The 15,717-nt window shown below is 48.0% G+C and overlaps 1 protein-coding gene across 1 annotated transcript in view; it reads right to left on the bottom strand.

The window, feature by feature from the left end:
- DNAH9 (dynein axonemal heavy chain 9) overlaps positions 1–15,717 on the bottom strand; it is a 147,339-nt gene that overhangs the window by 21,651 nt on the left and 109,971 nt on the right. The window contains exons 63-64 of the mRNA XM_058817530.1: positions 12,881–13,029; positions 9,008–9,135 (exon numbers count right to left, since the gene is read on the bottom strand). Of these exons, the coding sequence (XP_058673513.1) occupies positions 9,008–9,135; positions 12,881–13,029 (277 nt within the window). The remainder of the gene's footprint in view (positions 1–9,007; positions 9,136–12,880; positions 13,030–15,717) is intronic.

Here is a 15,717-nt window from a genome sequence, read left to right as displayed (position 1 = left end):
GTCGCTTTTGGAAATCTATAAATGTTGGAGTCAGAAAATAGACTTTCCTTTTTTCTTCACCTTGAGAACAGTAGTGTGCACTTGTATTTTTTCATGTCCTATAGTAACACCCCAACAGCGCCAGCTAGGAAAGAACGGCAATCTGAAACTCCAACCCATTTTAGAGAGCTCAGATATGTGAGGATATCACAGCCTGGGCTGGTGTGTGGGTGGGGTGGGGTGGAGGTGATGCTGTTGTCCCCAGGAAGGGTTTGAGCAGTGCTGGACACTGGAGGGGTCAGTCAGTCCCTGCTGGGCAGGGTGGACACGGCCAAGGAGCAGCCTGGGGGACAAGGAGCTGTCCCAGCTGTCCCCAGGGATGTCCCAGCCCATGAAATCCTACTCAGCAGGAGCAGGAGAAGGCAGGAATGTTGGCAGGGAGGTTGTTTGCCTTCCCCAGCCACCACGGGGTATGACAGAGCCCCTGCCTGCCTGGGGAAATGGGGAATGAATTCCTTCCCTGCCTGGGCAGCTTTTGCTTTCCTTGTTGCATTGTCTGAATCTCAATCTCATTTTTAACCCGACATTCTGCCCCTCCCACCCCTGGGCAGGGAGGGAGCAGCAGGTGGGGCTCAGTTCCCACCTGGGGTTAAACACAGCAGCAGGTGGGGCTCAGTTCCCACCTGGGGTTAACCACAGCAGCTCATCCCCATGAATTCCTTTTTGGGGGCTGGAGAGGGCATGTCCCCAGGCACCCCCACACCAGCAGCAGGCCTTGTCTGGAGCAGGAATTGTCTCTGTGGGGTCCCTGTATCCCCAGACGTGGATTTTGATCAGTACCGGCTCTTTATCTTCCCCAAACCAGTATTGCTGCAGGGAGAAGGGAAAATCTCACAGGCTACCAACCAGTTAAAACACAGCCAACAGGGGTAAGGAGGCTACTGATGGAGTTTTAACTCCTCACCATATCAAAAAAGCAGCTGAAAGAGCAAATGATTGGTGAGCTGACAAAATAACTCATAAGACAAAGCCATTTGAAGTCTTGCAAATAAAGGCTGGTAGTGAAGAGCTGCAGGAGGATGCCATCATTCTCAGTGACTGGCAATGACACTGCAGCAGGAATTCACCGGTGATAGATGCAAAGTAATGCACTGAGGAAAACAACCCCAGCTACAGATACACACACTGATGGCTTCAAAATTAACTATTATCACTCAGGGAAGAGAGCTCGGAGTCTTCACAGTTATTTTCTGCAAATAACAGCTCGGTGCTTGGCAATGCAAGAGCAGAGGGACAGAGAATAAAGCTGCAAACGGGATTTTGCCACTCCATAAATCCATGGTGGGCCTTCGTCTTGTAAACAGCACCCAGCTCCCACTGCTCTTAAATCCTGCAGGATTTAACTCCCACAAAAGCAGACACTCCATCAGAAGGGACTCACCCACTGGAGAGAGCAGAGCTGGGCTGGAAGGAGGGAGTGAAGGGTGAGCAGAGCAGGCTGCAAGAAAGTGGAAGTGCATTTTTATGTGACACAGAACTAAACTGCCAATTTACTGCTTCAGGGTGTTTGGGGACTTGAGAGAATCACAGAGTGCAGCTGAGCTGGAAGTCACAGAGAGAAACAGAATTGTTAATGCTGGAAAAAAGCTTTTAAAATAAAAAGCTTTAAACTCAGCAAATCCATCACCCCAGCAGCACCAGCATGCCCAGCAGGAACCCAGGTCCCCAGTGCCACAGCCACAGCGGTTTTGAGCATTTCCAGGGGTGGTGATCCTATTACTGTCCTGTTCCAGCATCTCTGTCCCCTTCCCTGAGGCTGTGGATGTGCTGGAACTGGGCTGGCAGTGCCAAGGGCTGGTGCCACACAGGGACACCCCAGGGGCTCCCCCATGGGAACACAGAAACCCCTGCTGGCTTTCCAGGTGAGCCAGGGATGGTCAGATCCCAGCTAGGAGTGCAGAACAGGATGAACACTGTGGAAAGGAAAAGCTGAGGTGCTTCAGGCTGGGACAGAGTGGTGGCTGCTGTCACTTCTGTCAGGATCTGAACATGCTGGAGGGATGGGTCAGCTCTCAGAGAGGGACCAGGGGGTGTGAGCCAAGAGAATTGCTGTTTGGGGAAGCCACTGACACTTTGCTGCCTCCAGTTCTGCTGCCCCAAATTGGATTGATGTGGCTGGGAACAATATTTTTATTTGGAACTGCAGAAATTCAGTCTCCTCAGCTGAAGTGATTTAGGGTTGTGCTCACACTGTGTGGATGAGATGGAGTTTGGGGTGTTTGGAGAGATGAGAGGAGATGCCTGGGCAAAGGGATTGTTCTGGGGTTGTTTTCTCCCAAACAAGGACTGTGCGAGGAGCAGTAGGCAAAATGCAATTACACTGGAGTGCTGCTGCACCACTGCTGGCCTGATGCACTCAGGATTTCAGGATTTTGGGAGATCAGATCATCCCAGGGTCCAGACAACCCATTCATTCTACAAACACAAATCAAACAATGAGGAAGGAGTGGACAGAAACCTGAAACCAAAGTCCTGCCAACACCACAGAGATTTAATAAAGCTGGGAAAGAGCTCAACAAAATATCAAAAGCAAAATCGTGCATTAAGTATCAGTTTAATCATAGTCTGCAGATCTGACCTTAAGTGTTTTCATCTCTAATTGGTAGTTTCTTCCCACATCTGCTTTTGTGGTGTTAGATGCCTCAAAAATAATTGCTTTTGCTTGTGTTGACATGACACCAGTGATCATTATTTGTGGGTATCACTGCCTGCTAACAGCCAACTTAGGGAATATTTCCAGTCCAGTGATAATTGAGTGCATTTATATCCTGTTCTTTTGTGATAGAAGGGATGAAAAAGAGGAATAGATTCAGCCAAACATGGGCTGGTACTAAGAATTCATAATTCAAATGAATATATCTGCTTAGGCCAGACAGGGATGCTGCAGAAGGGATTCACAGGTTGGAAAGAAACTTTGCAAATTAATTCTCAGCAGACAGGTAACAAAACCTGAAAGAACACATCTAATGAGAACACGTGGTTCAGAGTAACTGAGAGATGGGTGAGTTATCAGTAACTGAGATGGGTGAGTTATCAGTAACTGAGAGATGGGTGAGTTATCAGTAACTGAGATGGGTGAGTTATCAGTAACTGAGAGATGGGTGAGTTATCAGTAACTGAGAGATGGGTGAGTTATCAGTAACTGAGAGATGGGTCAGTTATCAATAACAAGCCAGAGTGGGCAATGTGGAACAGACCCCTGCACACTGACCATCTCCTCTGACCCTTCCCACTGTCCACCCCCTTCACACTGACCATCTCCTGTGCACTGACCCTCCCCACTGACCACCCATACTGACCATCCCCTGCACACTGACCATCCCATGCCCCCCGCCCATCCCCACAGCCCATCCCATGCCCATGCCTACTGCCCATCCCCTGTACTCTGCCCATCCCATCCCATCCCATCCCATCCCATCCCATCCCATCCCATCCCATCCCATCCCATCCCTCTCAGGGCCGTGCTGCAGGGCTGGGCTGCCCGTGCAGGGCCATGGGAGCCCCAGAGGTTTCCTTTGGGAGTTCCCTGCCGAGCCCCTGTGCTTGCACAAGGCAGAACACGGATCACAGCCAGCATTGCCATGGCAACCATCAGGAACATCACCACATGGACACGGAGCAGCTCAGGCTCCCCTCCCTGTGCTGGCAGCACCTGGGCACCCTGCCCTGCCCCAGAGTGCCCCTCTCCTCCTCACTAATCACTCCTGCAGCAGAGAACTGATGTTTGTACACAGCCTGGTTCCCTGGGAGACCTCAGGAAAAACATTCCCTGATTTTCCATCCCTGTGCCAGCCAGGCTGCACAGCCAGAGCCAGCCCTGCCCTGCCTCTGCTCACTCTGTGGTGCTGGGGGACCCCAGGGGACAGGGAAGGGCACTGCTGTGCCCAGGGCATGGCATGGGCAGGAGATGCCACCAGCCTGGCCTGAGATGTGGTGTCAGAATCACAGAACCATGGAAAGGGTTGGGTTAGGAGGGACCTGAAAGCTCATCCAGTTCCAACTGCTTGTCATGGGCAGGGACACCTCCGACTGTCCCAGGGACACCTCCCACTGTCCCAGGTGCTCCTAGCCCCAGTGTCCAGCCTGGCCTTGGGCACTGCCAGCGATCCAGGGACACCCTGTGCCAGGCCTGCCTGCCCTCCCAGGGAACAATTCCTTCATAAGATCCCATCTAAACCCACTCTCTGTCATTGGGAAGCCATTCCCTGTGTCCTGTCCCTCCATTCCTTTTCAAAGTCCATCTCCAGCTCATCCCCTGTGTCCTGTCCCTCCATCCCTTATCCAAAGTCTCCCTCTAGCTCATTCCCCATGTCCTGTCCTTCCATCCATTATCCAAAGTCCATCTCAGACTCATTCCCTGTGTCCTGTCCCTCCATCCCTTGTCCAAAGTCAATCTCCAGCTCTCTCAGAGCACTTCAGTTCACTTCAGAGCATTCCTCAGCCTGAACACCCCCAATTCTCTCAGCCTTTCCTCCCAGCAGAGCTGCCCCATCCCTCTGCTCATCCTGAAGCCTCCTCTGGACCTGTGCTCCAGGTGACCCTGCTGCACCAGAGAGGTCTCCAGATGATCTCCAGAGGTCCTTCCAACCTACCCTGGGACTCTGTGATTTCTGATACAGTGATGAATCTCACACAGTTTTGCTCCAGGAGCTCACTGTTATTCAATTTAATCCATGAACCTGACTCAGTGAAGCAGCAACCTAGGAAAATGGAAAGATGCTCAAGAATTAAATTAACTGGATCACAAAGAGAGGGAAGTGACATTTTGGCTAATGGGTGAAGACTACAATTAAATTGGGAATATCTAATGTCTGAGCTCTTCCCTGCATCAGTGCATTCAAACATGCATCTGAACAAACACAAACAGATTTCTCTGTGTCTTTGCTGTTAAGCTGATCAACCCCATTTGGGACTGGGATGGCCACTGGATCAGCAAGGGCTTCTGAGAGGGAGAGAGAGAGAAGACACAGCTGGTGCAAACTCATGGCTGAGGGCAAAGCTTCCTGCCTGCCTGCACAGAGGACACTGCAGGCAGCAGGGACACCAGATCCATGGATAGGCATTGGAATGCAGAGATCTCAGAGTCTCTAGGGCTGGAGACATCTCTGGCACCCCCAGTCCCAGCCCTCAAAGCAGGGCCAGGCAGTGCAGTGGCCCAGGAACAGGGCCAGGAGCTTTTGGATGTGTTCAAGGATGAGAACACCACAAACTCTACAGGCAACTCCATCCCCTGTTTGGCCATTCACATGGGAAACAAAAGATGGTATTTACATTGAAATGGAATTTCCTTAATTCCAGGTTGTCTCCATCACCAGACACCACTGGGAGAGCCTGGTCTTTACTCCCCACCATGTAGGGTGATGGAATCATCTCTTGTCCAGGCTGCACAGAGCATCTCCAGCTATGGGCCCAGCTGTTCCTGCCCCCCAGAGCCATGAGGAGCTGGCAGTGAGCTCTGCCTGAACCCCCCAATGGAGCTACCCCTTGCTCAAAGCCCTCCAAACCCCTGAAGTGCTGCTAAGGAGACCCAGGGGCTGAACCTGCTATAAATGGAGTTTTGTGGAGCTCAGTGATCAAGCTCAGCCCTTCAGCACCAATGGCAGGAGCAGAGCAGCTGCTGGGCTTGAGCTGGGCTGTCATGCAGCCCTCAGGTGAAAAAAGCTCCTTTAAAGAGCTGCATTTTGGACTCAGGGGCTCCTATTCTGCAGTTGGACCATTTGTATTTGTAGAGAATTATTTTAGCTGTGGGCTTCACTCATCTGTCAGCACCCAGTACCAGAGCTCAGCAAAGCTGAAGGCACCAGACAGGAGTGACTGGTGCTGAAGGGGCAGGGAGCTCTGGCCAGGCTCTGCCAGGGTGAGGGGGATTATCTGCCCATGGAAATGAAGGATTGGGAGGCTTTCTGCTGTTCTCTCTCATTAAATGAGTAATTTATGAAAATCTCCATTTTCAGAGTGAGCTGAGGAACTTTTCCCAGGGTGTTTTTGTCTTTGTTTTGCCTCCTGTGGTGTCAGAAGGCACCAGGACTGAGAGGAAGTGGCCCTAGGACAGCCCTTCCCAGCACAGCAGTGATCCTGCTCCTGTCATCCAACAAAAACCTCCCAAACCTCATTCCCTGGCTCATTAATGCTCCAAGCATGTGACTCTCATTATGTCTGGTCCCAATCAAGGACCAGTAATGAGCCACATGTGCAAAAGCCACCCAGATGATCCCCTCAATGTTTGTCCTGGAGAACGTGGGTGTGAGCTCCATGTGAGCTGAGCTGTTGGTCAGGGATGACAAAATACAGAAGCAAAGCTAACAGTTGCTTTTTGTCTGCTCAAAAACAAATGGGAAGCCTGGGTATAACTGTGCTGTGGGTGGGATACAGCCTTCGAATAATGAGTTTAATTAATCTGGGTAAAATTACCCTGAGATCTGCTCTGGCCTCTCTTTTATTATTAATGCAATGATCCACAAATCCTGTGGCACTTTCGTAAATTGAGTCATCTGTGTCATTCCAGATCTTGTACAAACACTCCTGGAGCTGTTTGTGAGGCATTTGTCACCAAAGCCTCTCAGGAAAGATCTTGCTGGATAAACCCAATGGCAGATACTGCTCTGATCCACCCCTGAGTGATGGCAGAACCCAATCATCCCATGCCACCCCTCCATGGCAGGGACACCTCCCTCTGCCCCAGGGTGCTCCAGCCTGGCCCTGGGCACTGCCAGGGACCCAGGGGCAGCCCCATCTGCTCTGGGCACCCTCCCAGGGAGGAATTCTCCTGATTTAGCCTTCAGTGTCTGCCCAACCTCCTACTGATTGCTCTGACCACCAGAGAAGATGGGAATGGATGCAATAAAAACCCTTCAGGCCCCCAGTGCTTGTCTGTTAGCACTGGAACAGCACATGGGGCCTGGCACTGCTGACAGATCCTTTACAGCAGCACACCAGCACTGTAGAAAATAACTTTTCACTCTGCATTACTGAACGGCTCAAAAGGCTGCACATTTCCATCTGCACCACCTCAAAGGCAGATGCCAGGATTGCAGCCCTCTGTATATTGAAAGCTCTGGAGGAGCTCAGCATTGTTTACCTCAGAGGGAGCTTGCAAAAAAAAAAAAAAAAAGCAAAAATTAGGATCAAAATATCAAGGATATTTAATTTCAATTCATAACCAGGCCTGAGGGCTCAGATCAGGGCTCAGAGCTTTGTCTTAATCTAATTTTATGCAAACAATTCAGTGATAATGAAAGTTTATATAATCCACATCAAGGAAATCAGAGGGGTTCCCAAAACCTGTAATGAGAGCTGACATCACTGAGTGCACATCAGCAAACCCAAACCCTCCCTGAATGAGGGGCTCTAGAGAGCTCCTGACAGAGGCAGAGCTCCCCCACACCCCAGAGGCTCTGAGGGGTTTTGTGGGGCTGTGATGGGACCTGGCAGCATTTCCCTGGTTTGGGATGCTCAGGGGTACTCATGCAGGGCATCCTCAAGGTAGGAAATAGTTAGATCTGACCCCCTGATTCAGGAGGCTGAATAAAGTATATAACTTTATTAAGCTAAACTATATAACACTAATACTACATTATAATATACTATGATAATACTATAATATTATTATTAATAATACTATTATTATTAATATTATAGTATTATTCAGTATTGTCTATAGTAATTGATTATTATTAATACTTTAGTATAGTATATAATAATATAGTTATTATTATTATTATTATTATTATTATTATTATTATTATTATTATTATTATTATTATTATTATTATTATTATTTTAAACTATACTATACTAAAGAAAAAGCCATGACTGTCCCCAAAAATCACCACACAGCTTTGACCCCATTGGCCAATTAGTCCAAAAAAACCCTCACCAGTGTCCATTTAACAAATCCCTCTCAGTGAACAATCTCCATAACACATTCCACGTGTGCAAAAACAACAGGAGCAGCAAGTAGAGATAAGAATTGTTTTCTCTTCTTCCTCTGTGCTTCTCACTGCCTTCCCTAGGAGAAATCCTGGGAGAGGGAATTATGTCTCTCCCTTCCTCAGGAAAATCCTGGGAGGGGGAATTCTGTCTCTCTCTGTTCCGAGTATGTGAATGGCACCCAGGGCAGCCAGCCCCACTGCAGAATTCCCTCCCTGAGTGGTCCCTCTGTGCTCTCTGAGGTTCAGGGGCAGAGGATGAGCCCAGAGCTCTCAGCACAGAGCTCTTCATTCAGTCATGGAACAAACAAAGGCACAGGGAAGTGTGGAACAGGTTCCTGCACTGCACACCTGTCATTATCCACCAGTACAAGTGGGGTTGTGATGGTTCCTGAACTGACCTCAGAGTGCAGAAAAAACACAGAGGGATTTCAGCATTAATAAAATTGCAGTTTTGCCCATTCATCTCCTCCTGGAGGAGGTGTGGCATTGTATTTAGCAAGCAAAGATAAAATCCAGCTTTACCTTTTGCACTGAGGTTTTCAGTCATTTTGTGACAGGACCAAAACCACGGCAGGGAGGTGCAAACTTAAGTTACACAATCACACAGCTCTTGCTGTGTTCCCCTTCACTTCCCTGGGTAGTCGAAGAGACAAAATCTACCTGGGAGGCCCTGCTTAGTTCCTTCAAGTTGTCTCTTCCTTCCCAGACAGTCCAGATACACACACACTAAAATGGTTCTTTTGTGAGGCAACTAAAACCACGACAGGAAAATACCGATTTAAGTTTCACAACCACACAGCTCTTGCTTCCCTGGGTAGGTGAAGGGACTAATCTGTCTGGGAGGCTGAAATTTGCTAATTTCTTCAAATTGACCCTACAAATTTCTTCAAAATGCTCACCACCAGCTCCAGGAGGAGAAACCCAGCCTGACAGAGCCTGATCCCAGGCAGGATGCTGGGGACACACAGGTGACACTCTGTCCTTATGGAGGGGACACCAAGCTGGGAGAGGGGCAGGACTGGCCCCCAACCCCTTACCTGGAGGATGACCCAGTGTCCCTCCTTTGCAGCCACATCCAGAGCTTGTTCAGCCACCACCTCCTGGCCTTGCCCAAGGGAAACGTTGTGCAGGTTCCTGTGGTTGAAGGTGTAGCCCAGCTTCTTCCCTGGGAGGGAACAAGGAGTGAGTTCAGGTACCAAACCCTCACACAGGAGCTGTCACACTCCTGATATCACCTCTCTTGGCTCTCACCCACTCCTTGCCCAAGTGCTCACCCAGCAGCAGCTTCCCCCAAACTCTTTTAGTTACAGTGCAGCATCCACACAAAGGTACCTTATTACACAGTGCGTCTTGTTTAAAGAACATTATTCCCTTGCAACCTGGTGTAAAAACATGCTTTACAGTGATAAGAAATTAAAATCTTTTCCTGCTGATTAGCCAGGTTTGAACACCAACAGGGGGTGGGGAAAAACCCCTGCAATGCAGGCTGAGTGCAGCAGCTGGGTTTGGACAGGGCAGCTGGAATAGGACAAAATCCCTGGGAGCTTCTTCAGCAAGGCCCCCCAGGTGTCTGGGGCTTGGAGAGCAGTGACAAACCCTCCAGGTTTCTCAGCAAAGCCCATGGGAAGGGGTGGTTTGGGACAGATCCCAGTGTCCCTCCAGGGCAGGCTCACTCTGAAGTGCTGGGAAGAGGAAATCACAACTGATGTTAATTTTATCACTCATCCTCACCACTGATGTTCATTTATCATCCATCCCCTGCCTTGGGGTGGTGCCCTGGCTCTGGGATGTGACGGTGTTCACAGGGGTCTGAGGATGAGGGAAGAGATGAGGATCTGACTCCATGTTTCAGAAGGCTGATTTATTATTTTATGATATATATTTACATTAAAACTATAATAAAGAATAGAAGAAAGGATTTCATCAGAAGGCTGGCTAAGAATAGAAAAAGAAAGAATGATAACAAAGGTTTGTGGCTCAGGCTCTGTGTCTAAGCCAGCTGACTGTGATTGGCCATTAATTAGAAACAACCACATGAGACCAATCCCAGATGCACCTGTTGCATTCCACAGCAGCAGATAATCAGTGTTTACATGTTGCTCCTGAGGCCTCTCAGCTTCTCAGGAGGAAAAATCCTAAGGAAAGGACTTTCCATAAAAGATGTCTGTGACACTTGGATGTGCCCCATCTCTGTGATTTTCCCCTCTCCAGGAACCCCACATCCCTGTCATTCCCTGCCCTGCAGCTCTTCCTGTCCCCTCACTGGTCTCTGATGATCCTTCAGCCTCCCCTGCTCCCTCTGGAGCATCCCAGTGGCTCAGATGATTTCTGTGCTCATGGCTGCAAATCTCCTGGCCAGGTTTTGGGTCTGTCCTGCAGCTCCTCTCACAGCACACCCAGATCTCCCTGCTCTGTGCACGTCAGAAGAAAAACCCAAAGTGTGCTGCAGGAGGGAACAGCCCCACAAACATCCCCAGGATGGGTTTGGCTCAGCCAGGGAGCCAGGACTCATCCCCACAGGGATCCCTGGGGATTGCCCACACTTATCTCTGCATGCAGGTTTGCCTTCCTGCAGATGGTGTGCCCTGAATTCCCAATTCCTGCCAAAAGCAGGCAGGTTTCAGAGAGACACAAAGAAAAGATTTGTCTTGTAAGGCTTAGGAACCATCTTGTGGTGCAGGACTGGGAACAGATGGCCATGAGGAGAACAAACCTCCAAACCCCAGCTCTCTGCTGAGCCTCAGCACAGCTTCCCCTGGGACACAGCTCTCCACACATCTCAGAGTTCCCAGCTCTGTTTCCCACCATCTCTGGCTGCTGCCTGCTTTGAAAGCTGCTGATTTTCTCCTCTGCCTTCAAGATCCTCTGCCTGGAGAGGGGATGGGGCGAATCACAGAGCATGGGTGTCACACACATCTTTTCTGAAATATCCTTTCCTTAGGATTTTTCCTCCTGAGAAACTGAGAGGCCTCAGGAACAAAATGTGAACAATGATTATCTGCTGCTGTGGAATGCAACAGGTGCATCTGTGATTGTTCTCATGTGGTTGTTTCTAATTCATGGCCAATCACAGCTCAGCCACAAACCTTTGTTATCATTCTTTCCAATTCTATTCTTAGCTAGCCTTCTGATGAAACCCTTTCTTCTATTCTTTTAGTATGGTTTTAATATAATATATATCATAAAATAATAAATCAGCCTTCTGAAACATGGAGTCAGATCCTCGTCTCTTCCCTCATCTCAGACCCCTGTGAACATGGTCACACCAGGGCAACACCCCAGGCCAGGGGATGAGTAATAAATGAGCATCAGTTACTATTATTATTATTATTATTATTATTATTATTATTATTATTATTATTATTATTATTACTACTACTACTACTACTACTATTATTTCTACTGCAGAGGGGTATCAGTGAGCCTGCCCTGGCAGTGCCAACCCTGCTCCCTCCTTGCTGGCTGAGAGGGGAGTGGATGGGCACTCAAGGAGGGCACAAAGCCCTTCGAGCCCTTCTATCCCAGCAGTGTTTGCTGCAGGGCCCTCCCTCTGATGCCAAGGAAAGCTCCCATGGGTGGGCAGCATCTGCAAGAAGCTGACTTCCATTCACAGGAATTATCCTGCACTTTAATAAAACCTAATGAAGGACAGAGAAATACTAATAACAAGCAGAACCCCAGTGAGGCAGCTGGAAGGCCAGTGCAGCTGCTCTGTGGCAGTGATTTTATTTAATTCCTTCTCTTTTTGCTGTTTCTTGCTGTAAACTTTTCTGGCTGGCTAACCCCAGGTGCTCAGCTACACTCATCTTTACAATTCCAATTAAAGCACTCATGGTTTGATTTTAGTGCTTCATTTCCTTTACAAGAAAATAACAGGGAGAGACAGAATCACCAAGGTGGCTCCAAAGGGAAGCCAGAGACACCACAGGAGCTTCTTTTGGGGGTGTCTCTTCAATTTCCAGTAATCACACCTGGTTTGGGGGTAGAAAGAGCCTGAAATGCAAAGCTAAGCCCAAGAATTTCCCAGAATGAGCGAAGTTTAACAGCTCTGACAGCTGCTCCTGGCCATGCTGGTAAAGGCTCACTCAAACATTATTTTGGGTACATTGTGGACAGGAAAAGGAAAGCAAAAGTCATTGTGCCAGCCTGGATGATGTTTTGTCCTGTCCAGCCCCAAAGGCATCAGACTCCTCTGCTCCAGAGGGACGTTCAGGCTGAAAATGAGAATTTTTCCAGAGTGGAGCCAAGACCCAGAGTAAATTCCACACAAGGGCAGCTTTGGAGCACAGCAGAGGCTGCAGCCATTGGGGACAGGGGCATCAGTGCCTTCCCAAGGGAGGCATCTCACAGAAGGCCCTTTGGAGCCAGCTGACAGCTCCACAGCTGAGCATCCACATGGAAATCAGCTCAGGAAAGGATGGCAGGAAAGCTGGAAACTTTGCCACAAAGCAGCAATCTGTTACAGGGAGCTGTTGCTTATTCTTAGTGACCATAAAATCACAGATTAGCAGGTTGGAAGGGACCTCAAGGGTCCTTTGGTTCAACCTTTCTTGGCAATAAGCATCTGACAGCGTGTGAGAGATCTCTGACGTAAATTACAGGTTGTGCACAAACCCAACTCAGAGACCCCTGCACTGTGAACCACACTGGGAATCCAGGCAGGGCAGGAAAAAGACAAATTTAATTTAAACTTCGGATGAAAATCAAAAAAAATCTTTAAGAAAAACAATAAAACCAAAGCAAAATCCCATCGCATCCTCTCACAATTATCTATTTTTAACAAATTACTTCATTATCTACAAAGAGATGAGGGGAAAAAAACCCAAACAAAACAGGCATGTCGTGCTAAGATAATAATGCAGCAGATAAATAGCAATGCTGTGCTGTGCCTGGGGACAGGATTGATTTACCATGCTTCTCCACATCCTTCAGTGGGTCTACTCCTGGGGACAGGATAAAAAACATGGGGGTGCCAGGCCCTGACTCCTCAAAGGTCATTGCAAAATCCAGGGATCTCCCCACCACATATTTGCTGCCCAGCTTTTCTTCTACAAAATCTCTGCCAGAGACAAAAAAAAAAAAAAAAAAAAAAAAAGCCAGTTTGTTCAGGAAATGCAGATTCCCCTGTGAATAATCAATTAATTATGATGGAAACTCAGAATTAAGGTTTGAGAAGACTCCCAAGGTTATCAAGTGTGACCACTGTCAAGTACCACTGTGTTCACCATTAAGCCATGTCCTCAAGTGTCCCATCCACTTTTGAGCACTGCCAGGGTTTGATAACCCTTCAACTGGAAAAGTTTTGCCTAATATTCAATCTAAACCTCTCCTGGTGCAACTTGAGGCTGTTTTTTCTGGTCCTGTCTCTGTTCCCTGGAGCACAGCCTGACGCCCCTGGCTGTCCCCTCCTGTCAGGAGCTGTGCAAAGTCAGAAGTTCCCTCTGATCCTCCTTTTCTCCAGGCTGAGCCCCTTCCCAGCTCCCTCAGCCTCTCCTCATATGTCTTGTCCTGCAATTAGTTTTCACTTTGATCCTTCAAATGATTTAGAAACTGAAATGAGGGAAATGAGCAGGAAATTATTGTGGAGAGGCTCTGTAGGCTGGGCTGTCCCTCAGCAGCAATGCCTCTGTGCAGGGCTGGGATGCCACAGGAGACAGCAGCTCCTGGCAGACAAAGGGAATAGGAAGGGAGAGCAGTGGGAGCTGCATTCAGAAGCACAATACAAGCTCTGACTCAGGAATCTCAGGAGGGAAGAGATGAGTTAAGGTACAAGATACAAGCACCTGCCACGTGTTGTGCAAGCCAAGCAGCCTTGCAGAGGAAGAAGCCATCCACACAAAGTCCAGATGATTTACACAATTGCTTTGATCTGCAAAGCTGAAAGGGAAGAGCTCTAAGAATGTCTGGAGCATGGAGCCTTAGCATGAGAGTGACAAGGGAAAATTCAAAGGAGTGAACAGGGAAAGGCTCAGCTCCACAGCAGCTGCTGGAACAGAACACGGTGCGTGGAGAATGTTCTGGCTGGATTCCCCCAGAGTGAGCTCCTGACATCAGTGCTTTACAAAGACACAGACACTGAGCACTGATTCAAAGGTACCAATGCTATATTCAAACCCCAGGAATGCTGCTGCAGCTCAGATGGATTACTCAGGCCTTTTGAAGGCAGCCAAATTCCTTCTAAGAGAGCTGAGAACCTCCTTCAAGGACTGCTGAAAGGCAGTTGGAATAGAAATGCCTAAGGGATTGCAATTAAAAAAGTTAAAAAAGCTTCCACATTTTTGGTACCTCTCCTTCAAGAAGATTTTTCTGTTCAGGGTCAAGATTTGGTTGAAGATTTTTCTGTTCAGGGTCAAAATTGCTGCTGGAAAGGCTCAGGTCACAAAATTTAACCAAGTCCATCAGATTTAAGGTCACAACATTGTTGTTTTACTTCACATCTCAGCTTTTTGAAACAGTGCCTTGGGGACTCAGAAACACAAGGTGCTACAAGAAGCTTTTTGCTGATGTTCTTCAATAAGATTGAAGGGGAAAAGAGATTTACAGGGGATAATCCTTTCTCAGGAAATTACAGCTGTTGGTGCGCTGCTGGCCCTGAAGCTCTAAGCAGTGAGTCAGGGGCTTCTCCTGATGTTCCTTAGGCCTAGGGAATGAACCAGACTCGGCAAACATCCCCAGGGATCTGCTAGGAAGAGTGGATGAAACCCCCAATTTCCCAGAGCCTGTACAGGCTTGGATCATCTTAAATCCCAAAGAAACCCTGCACCATCATCTCAGAGCAGGGACACATGAGGCAGGACACAAAGGGGCTTAGAGCTTCGTGAACAGCAGCTGGAAATGAGGTTGGGATATTCCAGGGCACCTAAAATCCCCCATGGCACAATATTACTCCTAAAATGCACCCATGGACTGGTCAGGATGTCCATGGTCACCAGTGAGGTGTTTCATGCTGGCACACTGAGATTTTGACAACTGAGTTGTATTTCAAGAAGAGTCCCCAGAGTCCTGGGGAAGACTCAGTGAACTGTTGCTGTTTGCACTTTGAGATAAGAAGCAAAACAAAACAATACAAAAACCCATTTAAATACTCCTGTGCAAACAGAAAAGCTTGATGTGCCCTAAAAATATCCAGCCAAGCTTTTGAACTTGGATTCCCTTTTCATAAAAGAGAGACAGGAAAGGGGCTGAAATTTGATATTCCTGTTATTTTTGAGCTGTCTGAGTAAGAAAGAAATGAATTACAGTCGCATAAATGCACTTAAAATTCCAAGAGCTTATTTTACTCAAGCTAAACAACAACAGGAAAACCAATATTTTCAGCTGAGAGACACATGGAGAATCCAGCCATAAGAGTAAGAAATGAAAAAAGATGGATTAGTATTAGTATTATGATAAACTGCAGTATTTATTCTAGTAAAAAAATAATAAGAGTGACCACGGGGAGCTTCACTCAGTCTCATCTATCTTTTTCTGTGAACCTTGAAGCACAAACAGATGTAATTCATACACTGAGTAAAACACCCTGCTGTGTGCACACCAGGTGGTGCAGGAATATAAACTAGTGCAGAAACAGGAGCATGAAAGACATCCCAGAAATGGCAAAACATTGGCCAGAGAAGGCAAAACCAAATCCTCATGGAGTGAAAGACCTTTAGTTTGTCCTGGAACAAGGAGGTTGCTTTTGCACGACTTCAGGAAATTTAGCCTCGCCCAGTTACCTTCACTACATAATTCACCGCTACAACTTTCA

The sequence above is a fragment of the Ammospiza caudacuta genome, chromosome 19 (genome assembly GCF_027887145.1).
Source record: "Ammospiza caudacuta isolate bAmmCau1 chromosome 19, bAmmCau1.pri, whole genome shotgun sequence".
Classification (NCBI taxonomy): Eukaryota; Metazoa; Chordata; class Aves; order Passeriformes; family Passerellidae; genus Ammospiza; species Ammospiza caudacuta.
Note: the sequence above shows the minus strand (reverse complement) of the source record. Positions and strands in the feature narration are given on the sequence as shown.